At 39.0% G+C, this 25,217-nt stretch overlaps 1 protein-coding gene and 1 non-coding gene across 4 annotated transcripts in view; both read right to left on the reverse strand.

Moving 5' to 3' along the window:
- Window positions 1–14,313, reverse strand: part of AEBP2 (AE binding protein 2) — a 64,946-nt gene extending 50,633 nt beyond the window's left edge. For 2 of the 3 annotated variants that reach the window (XM_054591376.1, XM_054591377.1), the window contains exon 1: window positions 13,499–14,310. In XM_054591376.1, coding sequence (XP_054447351.1) covers window positions 13,499–14,166 — 668 coding nt within the window. In that variant the 5' untranslated portion in view covers window positions 14,167–14,310. Of the gene's footprint in view, window positions 1–13,157; window positions 13,257–13,498 lie in introns of all 3 variants that reach the window. The other variant, XM_054591378.1, reaches the window with a different exon arrangement.
- A 10,384-nt stretch (window positions 14,314–24,697) lies between these two features.
- Window positions 24,698–24,833, reverse strand: LOC129085175 (small nucleolar RNA SNORA42/SNORA80 family). The gene has a single exon (XR_008530674.1). It is a non-coding gene; the product is annotated as a small nucleolar RNA SNORA42/SNORA80 family (small nucleolar RNA).
- Between the last annotated feature and the right edge of the window lie 384 nt (window positions 24,834–25,217).

The raw sequence follows: 25,217 nt of genomic DNA on the forward strand, positions 1-25,217 counted from the left end.
CATGGCATCTTCCCACTTCTTCAGGATCTGGAAGTTACTGATTCCAAAAAAGAACCTCCCTAATCTCTAAGGGATCAGGCTGTCTTATTTTTGTTAATCAATGAAAAGCACAACCTTTAGGAAGTCTTCAATTCATAATTTGTATTTTAATTATTATAAAAACAAATATTCTATAATTCTAATGATTTAAGAATTGAATATAGTTGCCATGACCAGTGTGGCTCAGTTGCCGGGGCACCAACCAACAAAGCGAAAGGCTGTCAGTTCATTTCCTGGTCAGGGCACATGCCTGGGATACGGGCTCAGTTCCTGGTTGGGGTGCATACAACTGGAAGCCAATTGATGTTTCTCTCCCACTCTTTTTCCCTGCCTTCCCCTCTCTCTAAAAATAAACAAAACTTAAAAAAAAAAAAAAGAATGGAACATGATCTTCCATACAGAACAAAGCAAAGTGTCATGAGATAATTAGTAACTCTACTGATCTAAGGAATACTTAACAGGGTATTATAAACTTAGTTTATCTTTGTGATTGGTAATAAGCTTTAGAAAAAAGTGAGTATACTATGTATAGTTTTCAATATATCAAATTATAGGTAAACAACATAACCACACACAGGGGAGCCCTAATCTAATCATATAACAAGGCACGCTGTTTTTTCAGATAGCAGGCAACGTTCCTTTCACCTATGAAAAAAAATTACCACTCACTACTCCAGAGTTTATTGTCTCTACCATATAATTTTAGTCAAAAGTATTAAAGGTTAAAATTCAAAACAGCACAAAGCATTTAAAAGGATTTTGGTAAAAACCTGAAGTTTTATACTATATATTGTGCACCCTGGAGTGTGAAATTCTTTACTTGAGTTATCCACACCATTCCTCACCTCCATTTGTTGAAGTGGACAATTATTTTGTGCCCTGCTCATTATTCTAGGCATTCACAAAGGAATTAAAAGCTAAAACCAAACCATTAAAAGAGGTCCTTCAGGAAAACTATAAACTACCTACCTGTTGTTTTTTGACTTTCCCTTAAGAAAAAGGGGGATTATGTAACTTACTACATCAAAATGTGTATCACAAAAGACACTCTAAATCTGACTTCCCTTTTTTTTTTTAAGCTTTATTTATTTTTAGAGAGAGGAGAAGGGAGGAAGAGAGGGAGAGAAACAGCGATTGGTTGCTTCTCATACCCCCAAGTGGGGACCTGGTCTACAACCCAGGCAAGTGCTCTGACTCAGAATCAAACGCACAACTTTGACCTTTCAGTTTGTAGGACAACACCCAACTCACTGAGCTACATCAGTCAGGATTGACTTCCCATTCTTTATCTTAACGGCTTACTATTTGCTATATATCCTGAGTTGTTTTATATGCTTGTGTCAGGCTGTATTTTCCAAAGACGGCTACACTAATAACTTACACCCTCCCACATCTTCTTCCTATAATGTGGCATCAAGAGGTAGGGGGTCTATATTAACTCCCCTTGAATCAGAGCAGGCCACGGGCTACTACAGAAATTACGACACTACCAGATTTCTAAGGCTAAATCATAAAGGCAATACAGCTTTAGCCTGGCTGTCTCTCAAAACACGTAATTTGGGAGCACTGAACTACAATGTAAAGCGATCTGACTCCTCTGAAGCCACCACACAGAAGAGATCCTGTAAACAAAGTACACAGAGCTAAAGAGGGATGGATGCAGGGGAGCACCAGCTGTTTTAGCGCACAGCTGTTCGAGTCTTCTCAGCCCAGCAACCACAGAGATGACAGATACATGAGTGACTTTTCTAGTGATTGCAGTCTCTAGCCTTTACACTGCTCCAAGCTGTCACCAAGTAAAGCAGGAATGATGTAACCAGGTCAAACCCTGCTCGGATTGTAGATTCATAAGCAAAGGCACTGTTTTGAACCATTAAATATTAGAGCTCATTGCCATGCAGCCTTAAGTAAATGGAACAATCCTTGACGTCTATTAACTCACTTAATGTTTACAATAACCAAATGAGATTAGAGAGACTGAGACAAAAAATTCTGTGAGTTGTCCAAAGTCATGCAAGAACATCTCACGAATGCCAAAAAATTTCATTGCCACATTTATAAATGTGGGTCTTTAAGACATACTGAAATGCAGCAATATTATACACCAAAATAACTTACATTCAATTTCATCTGGTATGCACATACAAGTTGTTTCTTTGCTTTTGTACATCTATTAGTGACCGCGCAAACAGTATTTAGCATTCACATGTAATTTGACTTATCTGGGCAAATAGTTCTACTAACAAGATAAACTATTAAATATGATGTCTACAAGTCATTTAGCTTCATAAAAATTAATTCAAGTTCAGTCATAGAAAGCAACACTACCATGAAGTAGAACTTGTCCCAAATTTAGAACTGAAACAGATTTGAGCCTAACAGAGTCAACAGAAAATCCAACTCCAAATATTCATTTCAGAGACAAAGAAGCAGTCACTTTAGTCTTTATCGAGAACAAAATTAACTTAAGAAATTGGTCTTAAATGAGCTTAAGGAATTAAAGACCACATCAGATTTCTATATGGCCAACTGGTTTTACCTTCCAAACTGCTGTGGTGCTATAGGCTTTTAGGTCTTTAAACTGGAAAACAATTAGGAAAAAAAGAAAAATGCCTACTTTATTACATGTGTTATATACATACATACATACACATACACACACACACACACGCGCGTCAAATTTCCCCAAGGCCCTTCCTACTTACCTAAGGTGGAAGGAATTCTGCTTCCTTATGACCTGGCTGGTCTGTACTATGAATCACCTATACACACCTTATTTATAGTTAACTCCTAAACCTAGGTAGTGTGTTGCACATAAGAGATGTTCAAACAGTTTTTAGTGACAAATGTAAGTAGGATTTTTAAGGCAAGTAAAATATGTAGCTTTGTCACATGAGATAAGCATCAAAATCAATTGGAGGCACTAAAAATCATTAGTCAAAACCAAGATATTATTACTATTATTATAAGTCCAAACCATTATCACTGTAAATTAGAAAGATAAAATGGATTTTTCTAATCAAGAAAAAGACTACTCTCTATCCCCACAATTATTTCTGTGAATAAAGACATAAGATTTTTTCCCCAAGACCCAGCAGCATTCACTAAATTGGCCAAAGGGGACTTTATGCAACAGTGATGAAAGCTAGCCTATGGAAAACAAGGAGGTTGCATACCATGCACTATGCACATTTTAAATGTTTCTCATCTCTAATCTATTGCCCTTTAAGATTACTCCACCCACATTTTTCATTCAGCTTGAGAGCAGCAAGCAATTATCTTCAGAAAGACTATAATAGTAGAAACATTTTACTTCAATACAATTACACTATATAAGGAGTTATCTTTTAAGACTTGCAGAAAAATAACTATACACGCAGATGGTATGTTTTAAAAAAAGTATGCTATGAAGAGAAATTCCTTTTTCTTTTTGTTAAGGGTTCAGCTTTTTAATGAATGCGTTACAAAAGAGGTTTAGTCAAAAAGACTGAAGCCCGTGCCATCATCAGACTCCTCAGATTCTTCTTTCTTTGCTTCCACTTTCTTTTCCTCAGCTGAGGCAGCAGCAAGGGAGGGGCAGGGCCCCCTGCTGGTGCGGCACTAGCTGCTGGGGCAGGTCCACCAACCCCTACTTTGCAGATGACACTCCCAATGCTGACACTGGCCAGAGCCTTCACAAACAAGCCTGGCCGGTAAGGTTCAACATTTACTCCAGCTGCTTTAATGAGGGCATTGATCTTCTCCTCAGTTGTCACCATCACCTCATCTTCAGTCGTGGAGAGTAAGGGCCACGTAAGATGCAAGCTAGCTGCCGGCGAGCTCCCAGTGAGCCCCCAGATGGAGGCCATGGTGTGAAATGAGCGCTGGCGGGCACTGCCGGGAGAAGGGCTAGTCCCCAATTGAAGTGAGGGCCTCACCCCAAAGTGGCCTTAGCTTCCTGGGAAGGACTGAGAACCTTACTGGCAGCTGAGGAAGGGGGCACAAGTCCCATTTTATATGGAAGCAATCACAGATTCACTGTTTTCTTTAAAGTTAATGTTAAATTATAAAAATATTTCTAACAAAATAACTACAGGAGCTCTGGCCAGTGTCGCTCGGTTGGTTGGAGCGTTGCCCTGTAAACCTAAAAGTCAAAGGTCCAATTCCCAGACAGGGCACATACCTAGGCTGTGGGTTCAGTCCCAGCAACTGATCGATGTTTCTCTCCATCTCTACCTTACTTCTCCTCTCTCTAAAATCAATAAGCATGTCCTTGGGTGAAAACGAAAACAATTTTTTTAATGACCACAGTAGGGCTCAGCACCTCAAAAGACTTGTTCAAATGACTGCCAACATGAATTAAAAGCACTAATAAGTCTACTGCTGATTCATTCATTCTCACTACCTTAAAAGATATTTATAAAAAGTAATAGCAAAAATTTTTAAAATTCAGAAACAAACTAGCAAATGAATTTACTGAAATATACTGATACCCTTCTCTGTGTTTTCTTGAATTGGCAAAGCTTCATCTCTCTACAATCTCAAAGTATAAATGAAAAGAAGAAAGCAAGTCAGGGACTTCAAAAACCGTTACAAAAATAAAATTTCCAAAAAGACTCTCTATTCCCCTTAAGACTGAGTAACTACAACACTTAAAAATTAACTTCTATATTTCACAGTCTTAAGAGGGATCTAGGCCACATAATCTATGTATATATAAATACTAGAAGTGAAAATAAGGCTCAAAAATGTATATAAATTATTTGCAAGAGAGAGAGGTTGAAAATTTAAATAGCCACTTATATATATGATTTTAATGAAATTTCCCCAGTGAAGGCTGTTAAAACTGTCAAACAGGCAGTACAGTAGCTGCGGCCAAACATCTAGAGCCATGACGGCACACTCTCAAGGAGCTGTGTAACTTGGTCAAGTTATAATCTCTGTGCGCTTCCTCACCTCATTGGTAGTTGTGAGGATGCAATGAACTGCACTTCTTAAAATCCTGTCAATAAACTCAAGAGTCTGAGAGTTTAGGCAAACTAGATAGTAATTTTCTTCTACAATAATACGCAAATTTTTTTGTTGGGGAAGTCTGCTTTTTAAAGTTATGCAAATAATCACTTTTTACAAATGTTTCCACATATGTGTTTTTAAAAAATGGGGAAACGCATAAAGCAAAGAATGGTTCTCCTTGTTTCATGCAGCCACACTAATGGCAAAGAGAAAAAATAAATATGTATCGAGTATATCCATATTCAGTTGAAGCCAACCAACTACTGAGTTAGTAAATGAATTTAGGCAGTGTAATAGATGAGTGTAAGCAGTATATGCTGGAAATATAAAGATAAATAGGACTTGATTTTAATCTTAAGTGTTAACAGCCCAGGGAAGACAAACAGAAATGGACATTTCCATACAATACCATAAATATAAGTTAGAACTCTGGTGATTTTTGAACCCAGAAGAACCTATCTAAAGTATCTTTGAAACCCTGAATACAACAAAGCCATACCTGCAATATTCTGGGTTTGTTGAAAGGACTGCTCCAAATTATACTGGTTAGTCAAAAACCCTCACTTTTAAGAAAAAGAACCTGAGTTCAGAGGTGTGAAATGATTTGCCAAATTTCCTGCCAGCAAATCTAGTAAAACCAGTAGTACAATATTGATTACTTAGTCCCACTATTCTTTCCACATGTCTATGCATGAGAAATGGGAGAGTAAATGACTCTGCATTAAATACAGCCCTAGGCGCTTTACACCCTCCAACTCACTTATTCATAACACTAAGATACTTCTTCTATTTTACAGTTATATTTCTGAGAAGTTAAATTAAAATAAGCCAAGTCTTGCCCTGGCCAGGTGGCTCAGTTAGTTGGGAGCATCATCCCATAAACCAAAAAGGTTGCGGGTTCCATCCCTGGTCCAACTGCATATGGGAGGCAACCAATTGATATTTCTCTCTCTCCACCAACCCCTCCTTCTTCTCTCTAAAATCAATTAAAACATAGCTTTGGGTGAGCATTTAAAAAACAGAGAAATAAATATACCAAGTCCTTCTAACTTAAGGTTCATGTTCTTTTACTACCCAAAGTTCCTGTAGTTATTTCAGTAATAGATATGTCTGGAAAAAAAGGGTAAGCTATTGTTATAGTGAAGTCCCCAAGAAAAAATTTTTTTCTCAGAAATAGTAACATAATATTTGTCTTAGAGACAACTACAGAAATTACTTTTCTTTCCTTTGACTCAGTTTCCCAAAACTGAATCAAAGGAAAGTGGGAGGAAAGGTGTAACTTTTCCCCCAACTTCTTCCCTAGCTCAAATCTCTTCATTTAACACCTGTACTATTCCTCTAACCTCCTAACTGGTCTCCCAGTTCCACCTTCCTTCTCTCTTTTTGCCACATACAATTAACTTTCCTATTTCACAAGTTTCATCATTCCTCCAAAATATATTTAAGAATACCTAAAATAAATGTCAAGCACTGTGCCACATACTGCAGATAGAGCAATGATCAAAACAGACATGATTCCTATTCTCAGGGAGCACACATTACAGCAGAATAGACAGACTGTAAATAATTATTCAAATTGTGATAAGGACAAAGAAGAACTTAAAGAGTGCTAGCAATTTATCTAACAAAGAATAAGGGATAGTTTCCCTGAGAAAATGTTCAAGGTAAGACCTGAACGTGACTATGAGTTACAAACACAGAAGCAGCATAAAGGCAAAAGATTCTGATTCACAAACCTATACACTGAGAAACATGTGCACATGTGGTGTGAAAGGTCCCACTTAAGCCATTAATTCATTTCCCAGTTCCAACATGCATTCTCTGATCTAGGCAGGAAAGTCTCCATAGTATGCCATGCTCTTTCCTTCATATGTTTTATTTAGGCTTTCTAGAAATTTCTCTTCGTCATTCTCTTAACCATAAAATGCAGTTCCACACACCCACCGAAACTCTGGTCATTAAATACAATACTCTCCAATTTTAATTTTCATGTACGTTGTCACAAGCAATTTACAGGTAAACTAATAAATGGAATCTTTTTTTAGTCTTCTTTTTAAAAACTTAACATCTGGAGAGGTACCATCACATTTCTTTCTTATCACTGAACAGGGCACGATGGTAACCATGATTTAAAATGATTTTTAAACATACAAATATCCATCTGATTTTATCCATGCCCAAAACTGCCCATTTAGTTCTAAGATCAATATAACTATTATTTTCACAAATGTAAACTATTAGTCATAAGAGTGAACGCAACATGTAGTTAGATCACTGCAAATCCATTACCATTACTAGAAAACACACCTCAAATCTTTTTACTAAAAGATCAGCAGCTTCACTTACATACTAAAAATTAATAAAAATAAAAGGTGTTATGAAGCTTTTACACAGGGTGGAGCAAAAGTACTTTTACAGTTGTTCATGTGAAAAATAATATAATAATAAATAAAAATACAATAAACTTTCACTTACTATTATAAACCTCCTTTAGCCCCATCCTGTACATGTTATAGATAATAGATTAAAACAGATTTTTGTATGAAATATTTTGATCAAGCATATCCTTTTGCAAGTCTCTGCAGCACTAACAAATAATTGCCACTTGTTTAATAGTTGGTATAGTATTTTCTGGCATTTCAGATCTTATACTGCTTCATAATGACAGTAGATCATTACTAGCTCTAATCAGTTCATTTGTGCAATCTGTCTCCCTGACCCAGGGGGTCAGATTATTTGCTTTACGTACTGCTGTATAATACCCAGCACCTAGAATAGTACCTGGCACAAAATGGAGACTCTATGTCCATCTATGAAATAAGTACCTATCAGAGTAAATGCTCAATTGTGTGTCAAATGCTCCACATGTAACTCCCACAACGTTACAGGAAAGGAACTATTATTGTCCCCCTTTTGCAGATGAGAAACCTCAAACAGGAGTAAGACATTAAATAACTTAACTGTACCATGGTCACCCAGCTAAGGAAATTTCAAATCCAAACATTCTGACTTACCTCTCACCCTTAACCACTACTCTCCCTATACTTTCTCCCTCCTGAACGTCAAATTTTCCATAAAACTGATAAATCGTTAAGCATTTGTATACAGTAAAACAGTAAATGCTTCTAAACAATGGTTTTTTAAAAACCCTCTGATGACTATCCATTTCAGATTTCCATACTTATGTTTTTAAAATGCTTTTTTTGGAAATTTCCTACTTCCAAGTTGTCCTATCTTTTTAACATCTATTATGCTCCTCTGTATGTCCTCTAAATAGGTAGTTCTTAGGCCAACTCTTGAAAATATGATGAAAGTTGTTGACATCTTCTCAGTGAAATACCTGCACTAAATTTTGCATAAAATCTCACATGGAAAGCTGTCCTTAAACTCATCGATACCAATTACAATGACCCAACCAACGGCACCAATTCCTGGCCCTAAATTTAGTCTGTTATAGAAATTATATTGTTGGCATTTCAATTTGAATCTAATAATTGAGTATCCATCACATCCAAGGTACTGTGTTTTAAATACTACAAAGTTCAAAAAAAAGCTAAACTGTCCCTGCTCTCAAAAATGTACCCGTCTACAACCAAAAGGACTGCATTCAAATAAGGGATTCTTCAGAACAGTTCCCAGGAGCAGTTAAGAGAAACTCATATAGACGTTAGAACACTTCACAGTAAAACCTAAACCTCTTTTGCACTTGAGGAGCTAAGGCTCAAAGATATTACTTAAATCCTAATACAGGCAAGACTAAAATGTGAACTGTGCCCTTTGTCTCCAGAGTACAGGCTCTTTACGTTGTAATATGCTCTATCCTGCCAGCTATAGAATAGAGCCACAAAAGGAGAGGAAAAGTTAGAAAACACAAATTTAAAAGAAGAAAAAATTGAAGCCAAGTTTTCAAAGGTAGGAAAGGATTCGCTGTGGCATTTTGATGGGTTTTGAAAGGTTGTCTTTGTCATCAAAAATTTGAAGCCATTAGCCTTGACCAGTGTGGCTCAGTGGGTTGGGCACTGTCCTGCAAACCAAAAGGTCACCAGTTCTATTCCGAGTCAGGGCATGTGCCTGGGTTTACCAGCTAGGTCCCCTGTTGGGGGGCTTGAGATCCTAGAGGCGACTGAAACCTATCCATGTCTCTCTCCCTTGCTCCCTCCCTCCCTTCCACTCTCTCTAAAAATAGATAAAATCTTTAACAATTTTTGAAGCAATTATTGTATATCAGAGTATGAATGCAAAGAGAAATAGGAAAAAACCTGCTCGATGAGGATGTATGAAGATGTATGCCAGTATATTTAGATTATAATAAGGCACTGTGACTCCTTGCTCTCTCTCCCCCTCCCTCAGGTCACTTGCTCTGGGGGGAACTAGCTCTGTCCTGAGGCCACATAAACAGCCCTAAGGAGATACTGACTTGGTGAGTTCACTGAGACCTCCTGCCAGGAGCAAGGATTCCTAGTCCCAGTCAAATCTTCAGGTGACTGCAGTGCTAGCCAACATTTTCACTGCAACCTCCTGAGACCCTAGGCCAGAACCACCTAGTCAAGCCTCTCTGCCCTTGACTCAGAAACTACAGGTTGTAACAAATGTTTGTTCTTTTAATTTGCTAAATTTTAGGAGAATGTGTTATACAATAATAAATAAGACAACAGGCAAGGTGTGAAATCTCTAACTTTATTTACAATAGATCAATGAAGTTTTGTGCTAGGAGCCTACACCTTAGAATTAAATTAAGTCTCAGCAATATGCCAAGATGAATGAAGAGGGAATCATTTTGTCTTCCTGTCTTTTACAATATCCATTAAAGAGTCCTCCACATAGTAAATACACACAGGATTCCCTAATTGACCCAACAAAGGAGTTTCAATGTTTCTTGAAGTAAAATGACCCCTTAGAATCTTTCTATATTCAATCCCAAAATCTGTTTGTTTTTTTTTAACTGTTTCCATACCTTTCTTAACTGAGCACTACAATGTTATCATGAAAACTGAGACCTATTAGAAGCTTTTCCCTAAACTTGATCAAAAGGGTAGCTAAGAAGATAAAGACTATAAAAAGCTGACTGCTTCAGAGATAAAAGGGGTAAATAGCGAAAAGGGGTTTTATTAGGTATGAGCAAAATATTACTTTACATAAAATTATTTTATTGCCTCAAACATAAAGATCCTTAATAAATCTTGATGCTAATCTTAACATGCAGGCTTCCAGTATTAATCTGATTTATAAGTTTAGCCATTATACTATGGAAATTGGGCAATATAAGTCTGTTTTCCCAGTGTCAAAGCAATCTTAATTATACCTCCAAGTCTGCAACCCAAAAGGTTGGAAGTCCAAACTTTGATTCACAAAATTTTAATGGCCTGTAGCCTTTGCTGAGCATTCAAAGTAAGTTTCACACTATATACCCTTCCCTATCACTCCATCCTCACATGTGCTTTTCACTTGACGCATAGATTTATCCAGAAAAGCTTGACAAAAGTGGCTGAAAGAGGTCTTGGCTTTTTCTAAGTCAGTCATGGCTTACAGTCTAATTGGGGGCTGCGGGAAGCAAAATACTAAAAAAAAAGAGACAAGTAACTACAAAATAGAGGTTGTTATTACCAATTCACTTATGTAGGTAAAAAGCTAAGACTTCTTTCATTTAAGTTTAATGATTCAATAGCTAGAATATATAAACTAAAAAAAAAATCTGAGGCATTTTAAATTTTAAAATTGTAGCCTCTGTAATTAACTTAAAAGGGGGCAACTTTTTAAAAAATACTTAACCTTAGATTCAAAGTAGAAGAAAAACTAGTTTTTAAGTGTTTCTGCACTGCTAAATATCCTTCCCCCCAAAAAAATTCCATTATCCCTATGACCAAAGTAAAAGTAAATTACCTATCAACGTTAGGGATTTCTAACCTTACCAAAATAAACACACTAATACACTTACACTAGTTTTGAATAACTCTCTCATGGGGAAAAGAATCACTGTTTTTTTTGTACTGTCATTTAATTATTTTATAAATTAGTCACTTGTTTTTTACCATACCACACTTAAATACATGATTATAAAGGACACCTTGGATCACTAGCTTTAAGATCTAAGTCTTTATGTTTAATTCTTTCTTAAAAAGAAACTCTTACATTTAAAAATACTTAAGATTATTTCAACAAATTCAAAAGAATGTTAAACTCAAAGATAGGATCTAATTTCAAAGTGACAGAAAAAACTGAACAGGCATCCTAAAAGAAACAGTATGATAAAATTGTGATAGGATTGCCTCAAGTTTTTAAAAAGCACTTTAAAACCACAATATCCTTTCATCAGCTACAAAAATAAAGACTTCCTACCATAAAAATCAATCTATAAAATCCACATAGATTGGTGTAATCTACAGGGCAGTTTATAAGAATTATGAATCCTTCCCAAATTTAAAATTAAAAAAAACGAAACTCTCCAAAGGCAGCAAGAGGCATTACAGAATTAAGATTATAAAGCCCGCAACCAGTTGAAATGGTAAAATGACGACAGTAGTTTGTAGTCTCTAATGTTTAAGCATCAAGGAAAGCAAGTACACTCAGTTAATCAAGTTTTAACCTTCTTTGGACTTGTGGCACCAATATCTTACTCCTTAGTCTGAATATGATGTAAAAATTAGATACTCAAGTAAATAGCTAGTAAATATGAAATGAAGCCAAAACTCCACTTCCTGGAATATTACTTGACTAATAATGCATTGTCTCCTAAAAGGACGCAGGGAAAGATACTAACTCAAACAATAAAAACTGACACATAGAGGGGGTTATTAAAGGCAAATTATTCTGAATCTTTTGAAGTGGAAATATCAGGGGACTTAAGAACCTTTGTTCAGCACCACCACTACCATTCTATACTTACAGTTTTAGGAAGACACTCAACTTGCTTCTTCATCTGTTAAATGGAAAGTATCAGTAATACCTATCTTGCACTAGGGTTGAGAACGAAATGACTCCAACACTTAAATTGTGCGGTACTAAACACCTGTAAATATGTGTGTGTACGCTAAGTAAATAGAGCTGTAGAAACTATCAACTTTCAAATATCTACTGGTACCATGGAGGTGGAAATAAAAAAATGATAAATAACGCATGCTTCATTGTGCAGTATACATCAATTTTTAATTTTCTTAAAGACATTTTCCTTCCTGCCATGCCTATATAGTTCAGTACAATTTTTCTAACATTTGTACAGTCCATTTTACCCCATCCCAGCTGTTTTAACTAGATATTAAAGTGTCAGATTCTAGGACTGTACTTCCCAAATATTTAGGGCCTTGCATTCCACATTACTACATTCAATTTAAACCAAAGTGCTCATTTTTATTAGTTAACAACTAGAATTCCTAGCACGTTAGTGTACTTAAAGCTTTTAAATCCAAGTCAGTATCAATTGTTAAAAATTCTACTGCTCATCAAAACACTATCGAAATAAATGCTGATAAAATTTAGGAGTATAATATGCATGAAGTTGTTTTTTAAAAGTACATTAAAAACTAATTAAACCATGAAGTTTTCCAAAGAGATCAAAAGTAGTAACAACTGAAACATACTAGTTCAAAATTTTAATGTCCCGAAAAAAATGAAGCGCATTTGTCAGCCTCCACGAACTTCAGAAAAATGTTAATTCCTTCAGAGCTCTCCTCAATACATGACTTTAAATACTACCATCTCAAATCGTAACTCTCACATTGAAGCATTAATACATAAAGATATTAAACCACATATTTGTTGTACCTTCAAGACTGTATTTTGTCCCGATTCCAACTCTATTTCATTCCGCAGTTATTTTAAAAGCCATCAATTCATTTTTCTTTTCTACAATTATTTGTTCGTTTTAAAGTTTTCTCCCAGATATGATCGCAAAACAAATTAAGTTATTTAAATCACTTTGGAGACCCTACTAACAAGTACACATAAGGAATTCCGGAAACTGATTAAATATTTTTTAAAAAGTCTTTTCTTTTTTAAGTAGAGAAGAGTGATAGTTGGGGTCTCCTCCCTGAACGGGGAAGTTCTGTTAAATCCAAGCGAGACCAGCCATGTTGGAAAACACTTGTCAATTCTAGTTCTGACAAGTGTTCGCGAACACGGTAGACGCTAACCTTGTGTACTGAGGTGTGTACATCAAGGGCCTCTTCAGCTCCGACAGAGGATCTGGGCCTACTGTGGGGGTTGTTTCCGAGTTAAAGCTGTCCTTAGGTCTGTACGGACCGCAGAGCCAAGGGGAAAGAGGGCGCGGAAAGGAGAGTTGGGGGGAAAATGGTTTGAGAGTTTGAAGCCGCTATCCGCAGCCAGAGGGGCGGGGCGGCCGGGAGAGATTTCCGAGTTGAGAGCCTGGGGGAGGGGCCGAGGATTCGGGGAGTAGGGGGGTCTCACCAAAAAAGTCCCCTTGGCCCAGGAGTGCAAGAGAAAGAAGGGAAGGAAAACGCTTCAGAGGACTTACCTGTCCTCCGAGTCCATGCGGCTTAGGGGTTCCCCATCCGACGACATCTCCAAGCTGCCTCGCCGGCCCCCGGAGGTCGCGCTGCTTCCGCCTCCCCCGGTCCCGTAGCCCTCATCGCCGCCGCTAGAGACGACGCTGCTGCTACTGCTGCCGCCCCCGCCGCCGCCCTGGCTGCCCCGCGGTCCCTTGGGCTCCTCCAGGCCCTCCTTGCCGTCCCCATCCCCGCTGCTGCTGCTGGCGGCGCCGGGGCTCAGAGAGCGCGTCTCATCGCTACTGCTCCCGCCGCTGCTGCCCACCAGACTCTCGGCACTGCTCTCCTCCTCGCCTCCGCCGCTGCTGCTGCTCTCGTCCTCCTCATCCTCCTCCTCCTCCTCGTCCTCGTCCTCGTCCTCCCCGGCCTGGCTGGCGCTCTCGGGGCTTGGCTCCGACATCGTCTCCGCCTCGCCGCCCCCCACTCCGCCGCCGACTCCACCGCCCCCACCGCCGCCGTTCAGCAGCAACGCCGCCACCGCCTCGGCCTCCGTCTCTTCTTCCTCCTCCTCCTCTTCCTCCTCCTCCTCGGGGGGCTCAGCCCGGCCCCGAGCCGCCAAGCCGGGGCTGCCGGGGGGCAGAGGGCTCAGGCGGGAGAGCTCCTCCAGGTCGGCCATGTCGGTGATAGCGGCGGCCATGGCGGCGCCTGCTCCTCCTCCTCCTCCCCGCCGCCGCCTCCCTCTCTCGACTCTCGCTCCCTCGCCCCCTCCCAAACGCCCAAAACTCCGCCGACGCCGCTGCAGAGCAAGAGGAGGGCCCGCGAGCTGCGTCAGCCTGCACACGCGCTACGGAGCCCGCGCGGGGACAGCACTCACGCGGAGACAGCTGCGCGCCTGCGCGGAGACGCGAAGTGGCACCTCCCCCGCCGCGGGTTCCGCGCCGCGCCCCCACCAGGGTCCCAGCTCGGCCTCCGCCCCGCCCCGCCCCTCCCCGCCCGCAGAGTGCTCAGAGTTTCCTGCGGGCCTTCCCACGCTTTCCCCGGCCTCGCAGCGGGCGGGACACGCAGAACGAAAACCTGAGTGCTAGCCGGGGATTTTAGTAGCCTTTCGAGTTCTCACGAGAAAGTCATTCATTCCGTCGGTGTTTGGGGAGTGTCCCCAGTGGACAGGCACTGAGCCAGAAATCAAGTCCTTGGTCTTCTGAGAGTTTACAATCCACAAGGAGAGCGGATTAAAATAAGTAACAATAAATAATACAAGTGAAGGTACTAAATCCATGTACGCCACACTGAGCCACAGGTTTTACTCTAACCTGCGTTTGACTCCCTCAGGGAATAGTTAAAATCACAGTCTCAGAGCAAGCACATCTTTAACGTTCAGTATCTTCAAACTTTTTGGCTCATGAGCCCTTTAAAATAATTTTGTATCTTTACAGTTTAAAGTGACATCTCCATTTTTTCCAGCTTGTTATAAATATTTTATAACTGTCACACTTTTTAACTTGGAGGCAATGAATTCTAAATACCATGGGGATTTATTAACCACTAATATCTTCTTTTTAAAATACAATCGTTTATACTGGGAATTTTCATCCTTTATCTTACGGAACTGATCTTTACATTCCACGTCCCCTCCAGAGTTTTATCCTAATGATATATTTTATATTTGAACTGTTTCATCGAGTGTCTTATGTTTCCTTTTGGTAAGCATGTATACATAAATTGAAATTTAAGTGTAGTTTTTAAACTCCCTGTGATCATAAAACTTAACTATTTCAGCTGATAAAACATATTGCAAATATTTATAATATTAAACATAAAAATAAAATTTTGGTGGAAATGCATGTTACAGAGATGAAGTTGCATGAATTTTTTTTCAACCAGTTTATTTTATCAGTGGATGAGTATTACTACAAAGAGAATGAGTTCAGTATCAATTCTAGTACAGGTTTTCAATTCCATGGAAGTAAACATCGAGAAAACTTGTCCATGTAAACAAATAAGTGAGAATGGAGTTTTGATATAGTAATGCCATTCCTTGAACTTCTTACAAATTACATGCCCCCCAAAAAATCACATAAAGAGCTAACAAAAAATACTTTTAATGACAACTCTGATTTGGTTCTCTTTCAACTTTGTTGAAATAAGAACTGAAAACCACCTAACTTATAAAAGGATGTGTTAACCCATTCTCTTTCTCCAGTTAATTGTTTCTTTTTTTGTCATGAAGGTTTTGCATTACCCCCACCTCCACCCCAGTCAGGTATTACACTTTAGTTAAGATTTGGGCTGGGGAAGAATTAGGCCATTCTTTTGTAAAATAGGGGACGGAGGACTCGTTGGGATAAGGGAAGCTTACACTCTGACCTCCTGGCACATTTTCGGGCAGGTCTGTTGTAGGGATGGCTACCTAAGGGGAGTGAGGTTCAGAGAACTGACTTGAAAACAAATTCTCCGCACTCAAACACATCTTGGGAAGTCGTCAAATAGCTTGAGTACCCCAGCGTTGTGTTCGCTGCCTTAGGCCTTGGGTCAGCTATTACATGTTGCATGTATTGTTTTAAGGGAAAGCAAAAATAAAAAACAATAATAAGAGTATGGGGCATTATGGTTTACAAATACCCTCAGACATGTACAATGCAAATTACTAACCTCAAACATTTTAACCTCAAAGCCACTCTCTGAGACAAAGAGTATATTATCATCCTGTATGGTAATTTCAGAACTATTAGAGCAATGATTTTCAACCTTTGTCATCTCATGGCACACTAACTAATTAATAAAATTCTGTGGCACACCAAAAAATACGTCATATGTTTTGCTCCTGTGCCCCCCCCCAAAAAAGTAGATATAATTTTGATTAATTCACACACCGGATGGCTATTGTTGTGTTGGCGGTTGTCATTTTTTATTTGACAATCTAAGGGAAAAGAGGTCAGTGCCCCTGACTAAATAGTCAGGTATTGCATGTTTTAAAAATTCTTGCAGCACACCAGTTGAAAATCGCTACAATGGAAAGTTTAGCTGAAAGTGTATACTGTATTAACTGTATGGGCCAGACACTGGATTAAGCCCTGGAGATTAGGATTAACGTTTGGCTGGGTTAATCAAGGAAAATTTCATGAAGGATGTAGGATTTAAACAAATGTGTGTTGTAAGGTACATAACTACATCAAAGTTTATTTAATATGAGCTTGACCTTGAGGAGTGTAAAGAATTGAATTCTGTGTAAGGGGAAATTCTATAACTGAGAAGCAATAACATGGAAAACCATGAAAATTTTTGTGTTAATTAAATACGAGAAAGCAAAGCTAGAAAGCTCTAAAAAAAAGAGTTAAAGATTAGATTGCAGAAAATCTTGATTGAAAAGTTTTACTTCGGAAGACAGGTATATACCAAGATATATTTTAAAAGGTGTGGTATGATTCAAGTTATGTTGTAAAGGTATCTAACATATAGGAGATATAGTGAAAAAAGTGAAAACCAAATGGAGATTAGACATGTGGTAATAGCAGGTATCAAAACAACAAATGAATGCTGGAGCTGCAGTATACATACTGAAGAGTAAAATGAGCTATCTTGAAACTAGCTTTCTGTAAAAAAAAAAAAAAAAAAAAAGATTCCCATTACTGGAAATTTTTTTTATCTGCAAATTTCTGATAATTTGAAAGAATTGGATAATAAACACCTGTACACCTGTGTAGATTGATCAATTACTAACATTTTGTCACATCTGTGCAGGCTGTGTCTGTCTGTCTCCGTCTCCTTCTCTCTGGTCTCTTTCTTCCTCCCTCCCCTTCCCACTCTCCCTTTCCCTCTATCCCTCTTCATTTAGTTGCAGACATCTTATTCCACACACATCTATTTAGAACAAGGGCATTTTCCTACATGCCCACAGTATCACAGTGTCCTTATCCCACTCTCTAATGTGCGTGACTGGAGTCAGGACCTCCAGGTGATGGAGTTTTTCAGGTGGCCTCAGGTGAGAAGTTCATAAAACTGCAGGACACATGGTCTACAGGCCAGTGCCCATCCAGGAACTGTTCACTACCAGTATGCAGTTAGATAGGTACTGAAAATTTTTATCACAGCTTAGGGTAATTTGATGTCTATGAAATATAATAAAAATCAGGGCTTATGTTGCTTATTTCATCAGTTTATTTCATTATTGTGGTAACTCACTTTTACATATTTTGCAAAAATATCAGTCCCCAGGAGAACTGTGTTAAAAACTTGTTCTTCATAGACTGAAAATTATTGTTCTATAGTTCCCTCCTTCTGGCTTGGAGAGTGCGTGACTATATGCATAATTATAAATTACCCAATAACATATCATCGCATGAGATCTATTTGATTAGGAGTAGCAGACTGATGGACCTCAACACTAAAGGGCCAGATACAGCAACAATAACCGAATTTCTCTGGCTCTCCTACCTACCAAACCTACTAACTTAGAATACCTCCAGCTTTCTGACAGCCCCTAGTTGCGGGCAGCGAGGGGTTCCCCATTCGCTCAGACACTCCTCTCTCCCAGTGCCCCCTTTCTTCTGCTCTGCTCTTTTAGGTTCTTCAGACTCCTACCAGGATCTGTGATACAAACCAAACAGGCAAAGCCATGGTGTAGCCTGAAGAAATGGAGATCACTGTGTGTTGACCTCTTTTAGGGGAACCCCAGAGCAAACTGTGCCCAAGATCATATACAGTTTTCAGTGAAACAGTTCTTTATGTTTTTACTCAGAGCTCTGTTTCTCTTAGGAACCCAGACATGCTTTCATGGGCCTAGATTGGCGACAGATTTGAGTAATAGCTGCCCCAAGCTGTTATTTATTACTCCCATCCAATGACTGAGTCTTTCTTATAGGGCTTCTCTGTCTAATTCTCTCTACCACTAACGTGAGTTCTGTTCTAGGAAGCAGTCTCAGGCCCCATGTCAGCAGGTTTCCTCGGTCCTGACTCACTAGTTTGCCAGACGTGCCCAGACATGCTTGAATCCCAGCAACAGACCCACTTTAGATTCAAGCTGAGATTCCTGCCACACGAGAGTTATCTCACCACACATGAGATACTTCTGAAAACTTCTCTAAAATATGCAGCGACTGCATATTTTGCACCTATATTTCAGGTTCCTCATTCTGCGTTTTGATACTGTCAAATTGAGCATAATGACCTCATTATCTGATTGAGTTGGAGCCTAAAGAAAGTATGCTTGAAAAGACAGCATCTTACAGGATGATGGAATGATAGGATCTTAAAGCTGGAAAGAACTAGAAATTCAGTGAACTTCCCCAGCTGGTAGATTGCAATTCAAGCAAAACACAACAAAATAATGATTAAGTTTTTGAGTTAACAATATTCCTGTCACTACAACCATTCTGAGACAAAACCACTTTGGCTGGCAACTTTCCATGGTAAGTAGATCACATGCATGTCTGGCATTTTGGGTAGTCTCTTGTTGTGAATTTAATAAATGCTTTCCCTATAAACTATCAGTGAAAGGTGAATAACACACATACTACATTATTATTTACCCTTTCATGTGTTTTATATCTGACTTGCAAACCAAATAACTTTTTGTGATGATAGCCCTGGCCGGTGTGGCTCAGTGGGTTGAGCTGTGGCCTGCAAAACAAAAAAATCACAGGTCCCATTCCCAGCCTGGTTTGCAGGCCAGGTCCCCAGCTGGGGGCAAGTGAAAAGCAACCAATCAGGCAACGAATCCCAATCAATGTTTCTCTCCCTCTGTTCCCTTCTCTCTAAAAAATAAATAAAATCTTTTTAAAAACTCAATTATGAAAATTGAATTTGATTAGTTATTATAGCATACAAATTACAATTTTAGTTAATACTTTAACAAATCTCTAAAAAGTCAGGGAAGAATCTAAACATAATATTTAGTGGGTGAAATACTTTAAAAAGCTAAACATAATATGTAATGAGTGAAATATTTTTAAAAGTGTATCAGCAGTTTGGATAAATTACCTTTGCTTCAAGCCCCCAAGAAAAAAAAATGAGAAAAGGCAACCCATGTTTTCCTTTACTGAAGTATATATGGCATCTATTTTAACTACTAACTTTGCTCATACTCTTTTTCTCCCTCCTCTTCCCTTGCTCCCTTATTTCAATACTTGCTTTTATAAATTTTGTAATCCTTTACACATCTTGGTAAATTACCTCAAATTATTTTTTAAAGTGGGTGAGTTGTTTTGTTTTTGCAAAACCTGCTAATCTTCCACCCTTCTTTCCTCCCACCCTGTGCATCGGCTGGACAAATGACCTCCCAGCATCACTGATAACAAGGTGTGGCCATATGACTAAGTCCTGACCACTGAGCTCTGAGTAGAAGGCATCACATCCTCCTAAGGAAGCTGCTTGCCTTACATTCTCTCACTCTTCCTGTGCCCCATCCTTGGGCTGCAATACAGACATGATGGTTGGAGTGAGCCAGCCTCAACCCTGCATAACGGGGCCACATCCTAGGATGACAGAGCCACAAGATCTTGGACAGTGTATAGAAGTGAATTCTGTGTGCGGGAAAATGCTAGAACTGAGAATCAGTTCTAAGTGGAGCCTGGGTAACCAGGTGACCTCATTTTGCAATAACACTAACGCCCATGGTCTAACAACTCAGACTTTTTGCAAGTAAGAAAGAAATCTTTTTTCTAGTTGGTCTTTTCTAAACCAGCCAAATCAACATCCTAAATAATGCAGGTCAAATTAACCAGCACAAAAACATGGTTTCTTATTTCTCAGAAATTTGAGGCCCTCAGAAATTACATATTTCCATTTCCTGCCTCTCCATCAATAAACTCATCCACAATATATTCCCATTTATTTTTCCTTCCCTATGCAAGCTAAACTTTCTCCTTACCTAAGGTTTCTTCTTACCTTCCTGTTTTTTAAATGTTGATTTTCAAATCTACGTTCTTAGCCAACTGTCTTCTTGTTCAACGAGGTGTTCCTAGTAAATAGCATCCATTCTGCTGATTCTGATCTCTGCTGAGTCTCTCAGATTCACCTTCTAAGCTGCCAGAGGGGACTGATACCTCCTTGACGTGGAGAGGACCCTTCGTTTTTACTGGCACCAGTATGCACTATTTTCTATGTTTTTGTCTCACAGTTTTCCCCATGTATTTATTGCAATTTGACTTCAGCCTATTTGGCCCTTAAGCAACAGATAGGTTCTTTTAGTAAATATCAATAGGATGGATTGATTAGACTGGGTGGAAGCTAAGCATGCCCTCCCTGCAACATTGATATCAGGTGGTAGGTTATAAGGAAAGCAAGATTTAGTCCAAATTCTTCCAAATATAGAACCTTTTTTAGCAAGTGGGCAGAAATAGTCATATAACTTACTCATGTTAGTTTGAAAAAGTTCTCACCCTCTGTCCTCAAGCATGCCTACAAGTGTGTCCAATGAGAGGTTCACTTTAAGAGGTGGCTGCAGTAATATCTGAAGAACAGAATCAGCCAACTGTTGTCCAGGTCTGTCAGTAGATGCCTCCAAGAGCTGAATAGAAGGCAATGAGGAAAGGTGGACAAAGAATCAAAGAAAATAGACTGAGAAGGTACTAGGTTGCTGGACTTTCCAGCAACTTATTTGGCATGCATGGGATGTATTTAGTATCTACATGTGTCAGACCCTGTTCTTAGCACTGGACCTACAGATATGAGTACAACCAATAAAATTTTGATGTCATGGAATTAACACTCTGGTCAGGTGTTCTTGTACCTCATTCACACAAGAGTGATAGTGCTGTGAAATTTTTTAACTAGCCATGTATCTGGGACACCATTTATTTCACTAATGAAAATGTATTTCTAACATCCCTTATGCTAATTAATGAACTTCCTGGTATAAATTTCAATAAAGATCTTTGAAATACTTAAGTAGCCACCTGGGGAGTATGGATTTCTGATTAGGGCACTTCAGATTACAACTAACCACCCCTAGCGTGTGAATTCCTCGTAGGTAACTCTAATGATAAGTAACCTCCCTTGGAGTGCAGATTCAAGTTAATTTACACAAAGCACATTACACTGTTTATAAGGAAGTATTTTAAAGTACATTATAACAGATGCAATATAACAACATGGCAGGGAGTATGGTTGCCCAGAGCTTCCATGTTTCACACACATATTTTTTGAAATTGATATTTAGAGAGAGATAGGACGGGGAGGGGGGAGAGAGAGAAACATTGATTTCTGTCCTTTCCACTTATCTATGCAAAGTGGGGCCAGTCTAGTGGGGCTGAGCTCTTCACTTGTGGGATCTGACTCTAATTCCAGTTAGATAGGCTCAGAGCTGAATTGAATTGTAGGACACCTAGCAGGTGTTGGAGAATTGGTTCACACATCTGGTGTCAGAAGTGTTGTGGTTGTGAGATTTAAGAAAAATATGGTGTGATTTTCCTAGCTACGTATAATAACAAGGAAAATTAAATATGCATCCTTGACCTCAACTTCTGAGAAATATAGACAGAATGGACCTCACAGTGTTCACTGATGTTTACGTTATGTACAACATTTCATTTCAAATAAAGGAAAATTATATGGGGCATGGTATTCAGAATTTCTAGCCAGTAATTGAATAATCAGTTTAGCTGGAATATATAGTAGGTGAAAGAGAATAGTGGGACATTGCAGTTTTGAAAAGATAGCTAAAAAGACACCAAGTATCTCTGACAATTTACAACAGCAAAAAGTTCAAAACTGGGGAATGAAAGTACTATGTAAATATTGTAAACCTAATATGTGCAAATCCCATCTTGCAAATTAACCTGAGCCAGTCTGGGTATACACAGGCTTTGGGTTTATTTTGGTAGCTACAAATAGTCAAAAAATGTCTCTTCAAGTAAAAGCCAAAGATTCTCCCTAGAGGGAGAATTGGGTCAGGCACCAAGGAGCCTCCAGTGTCCTTGGCCAGAGATCCCTTGAAGGATTTAGCCTAGGACTTTGCTGCTAAGGGCACAGGCCAAGGGCCTCTGAGGATTCCTACACTCCACTCAGGAAAAGGCAGGGAGAGTTTTTGGGGTATTTTTAGATAATCACATACCTTGAATATGTTTCATTTTATTAGGAAAAAGTCTTATTTCTGACATTCATCATGTTGGTCAACAGGGCAGTTTTTACCAGTAAAACCCTTTTCTTACATTTAGTAAGCAAATTAAAACATGTCATTGTTGATCAAGGTACTGGTAACAGAAGCATTTGTAAAAGCTGTCTCTGAATGGCAGAAAATCACCACCCCCAGACTGTGCGTTGTTTATTTTTTAGCTTTCCATTATGAACAATTTTTATACATATATAAGGGAAGAGACAATAGTATAATGAACACCCATATACTCATCACCGAGACTTAATAAGTCTTAACATTTTATCATATTTGCTCATGTATTATATAGTTATGGACATTATGACATTTCACCCTTAAATACTTTAGTGTGCACTTCTCACAACCTAAATACATTTCCCAATGATCAATGCCATTACACACTTAATAAAATGAACAATAATCTTCCAATATCCTCTAATGCTCAATCTGTACTCAAATTTCCATATTTGTCCCCCAAGTGTGTTTATAGTGATTTTTTTAAAAACCAGACCCAAAAAGAAATTTGTCTTGCATTTTGTTGTTACTGGCTTGTGTTTTCTGGACTAGAATGCTGGCAACATCTGGGTGACAGAGTAATACAAATGGTACACATACAACATCATAACATATATGCTAAAATATATTAAAGAAAATTACAGACTGCCTTGGCTTGTGTGGCTTAGTGGATTGAGTGCTGGCCTGCAAACCAAAAGGTCACTGGTTTGATTCCCAGTCAGGGCACGTGCCTGGGTTACGTGCGAGAGGCAACCAATCAATGTATCTCTCACATACTTGTGTTTCTCTCCCTCTCTTTCTCCCTTCGCCTCTCTCTAAAAATAAAAAATAAATAAAATCTTTTTTAAAAACAACTAAAAAAAAAAAGAAAATTACAAACCTCACAATGACTTTACTAGGTATTTTCACCACTATCTCATTTATCTCTTTCCTGAAGAGGAAGATTTCCAAAGGACTTAGATAGGCTAATATGCATTTGCTGACCTTTCTAAACAATTTGGGGATTCCGAAGTTAAAAAAAAAGCACCAGATGATTCCAACACCATAACTTGAGAAACACCCATGATATCACATGCAAACTCTCAGGTATGACTCTGAAGGTTCTTTATGACTTGGCCTCAAATCATTTTTCTACTGTCTTTTGTACCCACACACATATCCTGAGCTATTCAATGATTACTGACAAGGCTGGGACTAGGGTCAGGTGAGAAGCCTGGGGCAGAAAATAAAGGAAGGCTGCCCTCTCAATGCCACGCCTGCATTCGCGCAAACTGGGGAGCAACATCTCCTTAAATTTTGTGTCCTAGGCACCTCTCTCACCTTCCGAGTATCTGTCCTGTTCTCTGAAAACCTCAGGCACTTCACGTGCACAATTTCAGCACATCCTGAAAACTCACTCAGTTTGAGATTCCTCCTTATAAAAACTTTGGAAATCAGCCCTGGCTGGGTGGCTCAGTTGGTTGGAATGTGGTCCGTACACCAAGACGTTGTGGGTTTGAACCCCTGTCGGGGCAGGTACGGGAGGCAGCTGATCAGTGCTTCTCACATTGATATTTCTTTCGCTCTCTCTCTAAAAATCACTAAACATACCCTCAGGTAAGGGTTAAAAAATTATTTGTAATAATGAAGACTTTTTTAGAGTTATTGTGGGGAGCATAAGAGTAGGTATATTAAGAAGTGCTTTCTGCCTGTGGTGTAGTTGGTGCTCATTAAATGCTAGTTTCCCTAAAAGAAATTAATAGAAATTTTATAAATGTTTTCTTTAGGAGACAGCCCAGCAGTGCTGGAGATCACAGATCTGCCAGGACCCGAGATGAGGATTATTAATAATAAGTATTTATTCCGTTTTGACTTCTGCCAGGTATTGTTCTAAGAACTTTACATGACTTATTTCATTTAATCTTCCCAACTCTACAAGGTTGAAATTTGTAAAACCCCCATTTAGAGATGCAAAAAGGCCCCACCCAGAGTCCCAGGGCTTGTCAAGGTAAGAAATGTCCAAACCTGTAGAGAATTTTTACAAGTCCATCTGAGCTCGAAATGACAACATGCCAGAGAACAAGATCACAAATGCTCCCCAGGATATGGGTTTTGCAGTTCGTTTTCTGTTGGTTTGTTTTTTCTATGCTGTACAACCCCCTTCAGTGCTTATAAGCCACAGGTAAGGAGGCTGGACAGTGGTTCAAGGCTGCAGTTTACTCTGGCATGGGCACACTAGGCGAGGCCACAGAGAAGAGCCCACAATAAATCCACTACCATGCTCTGTAGTTTCTTTTATGCTTTTGAAAACGATGGGAGGAGAGAAGATCACATGAAGGTGGGAGAAAGCAAGGCAGGAATGGGATTACAGGATGGTTCACAAGATTATATGCTCCCTTGAGGATGGTTACCTCTTAAAAGGAGGGGTCTGAACAGAGGCATTTCAAAAGTGTGTTAAAAAATAAAAATAAAAAAAATTTTAAATTAGCAAGATAATTTTTTTAAAGAAAAAAGAATAAAAGGGAGAGGGGGAAGTGTGTTAACCTTCCCCAGGGATGGAAAGTACAGCATAGGAAATATAGTCAATAATATTGTAGTAACTATGTATGGTACCCGGAGGGTACTAGAATTAGCAGCGGAGGGTGGGGGGGCGGGGGGGCAGGCTG

The sequence above is a fragment of the Pteronotus mesoamericanus genome, unplaced genomic scaffold (assembly GCF_021234165.1).
Source record: "Pteronotus mesoamericanus isolate MK-2021 breed Mesoamerican mustached bat unplaced genomic scaffold, CSHL_Meso_final scaffold_21, whole genome shotgun sequence".
NCBI lineage: Eukaryota > Metazoa > Chordata > Mammalia > Chiroptera > Mormoopidae > Pteronotus > Pteronotus mesoamericanus.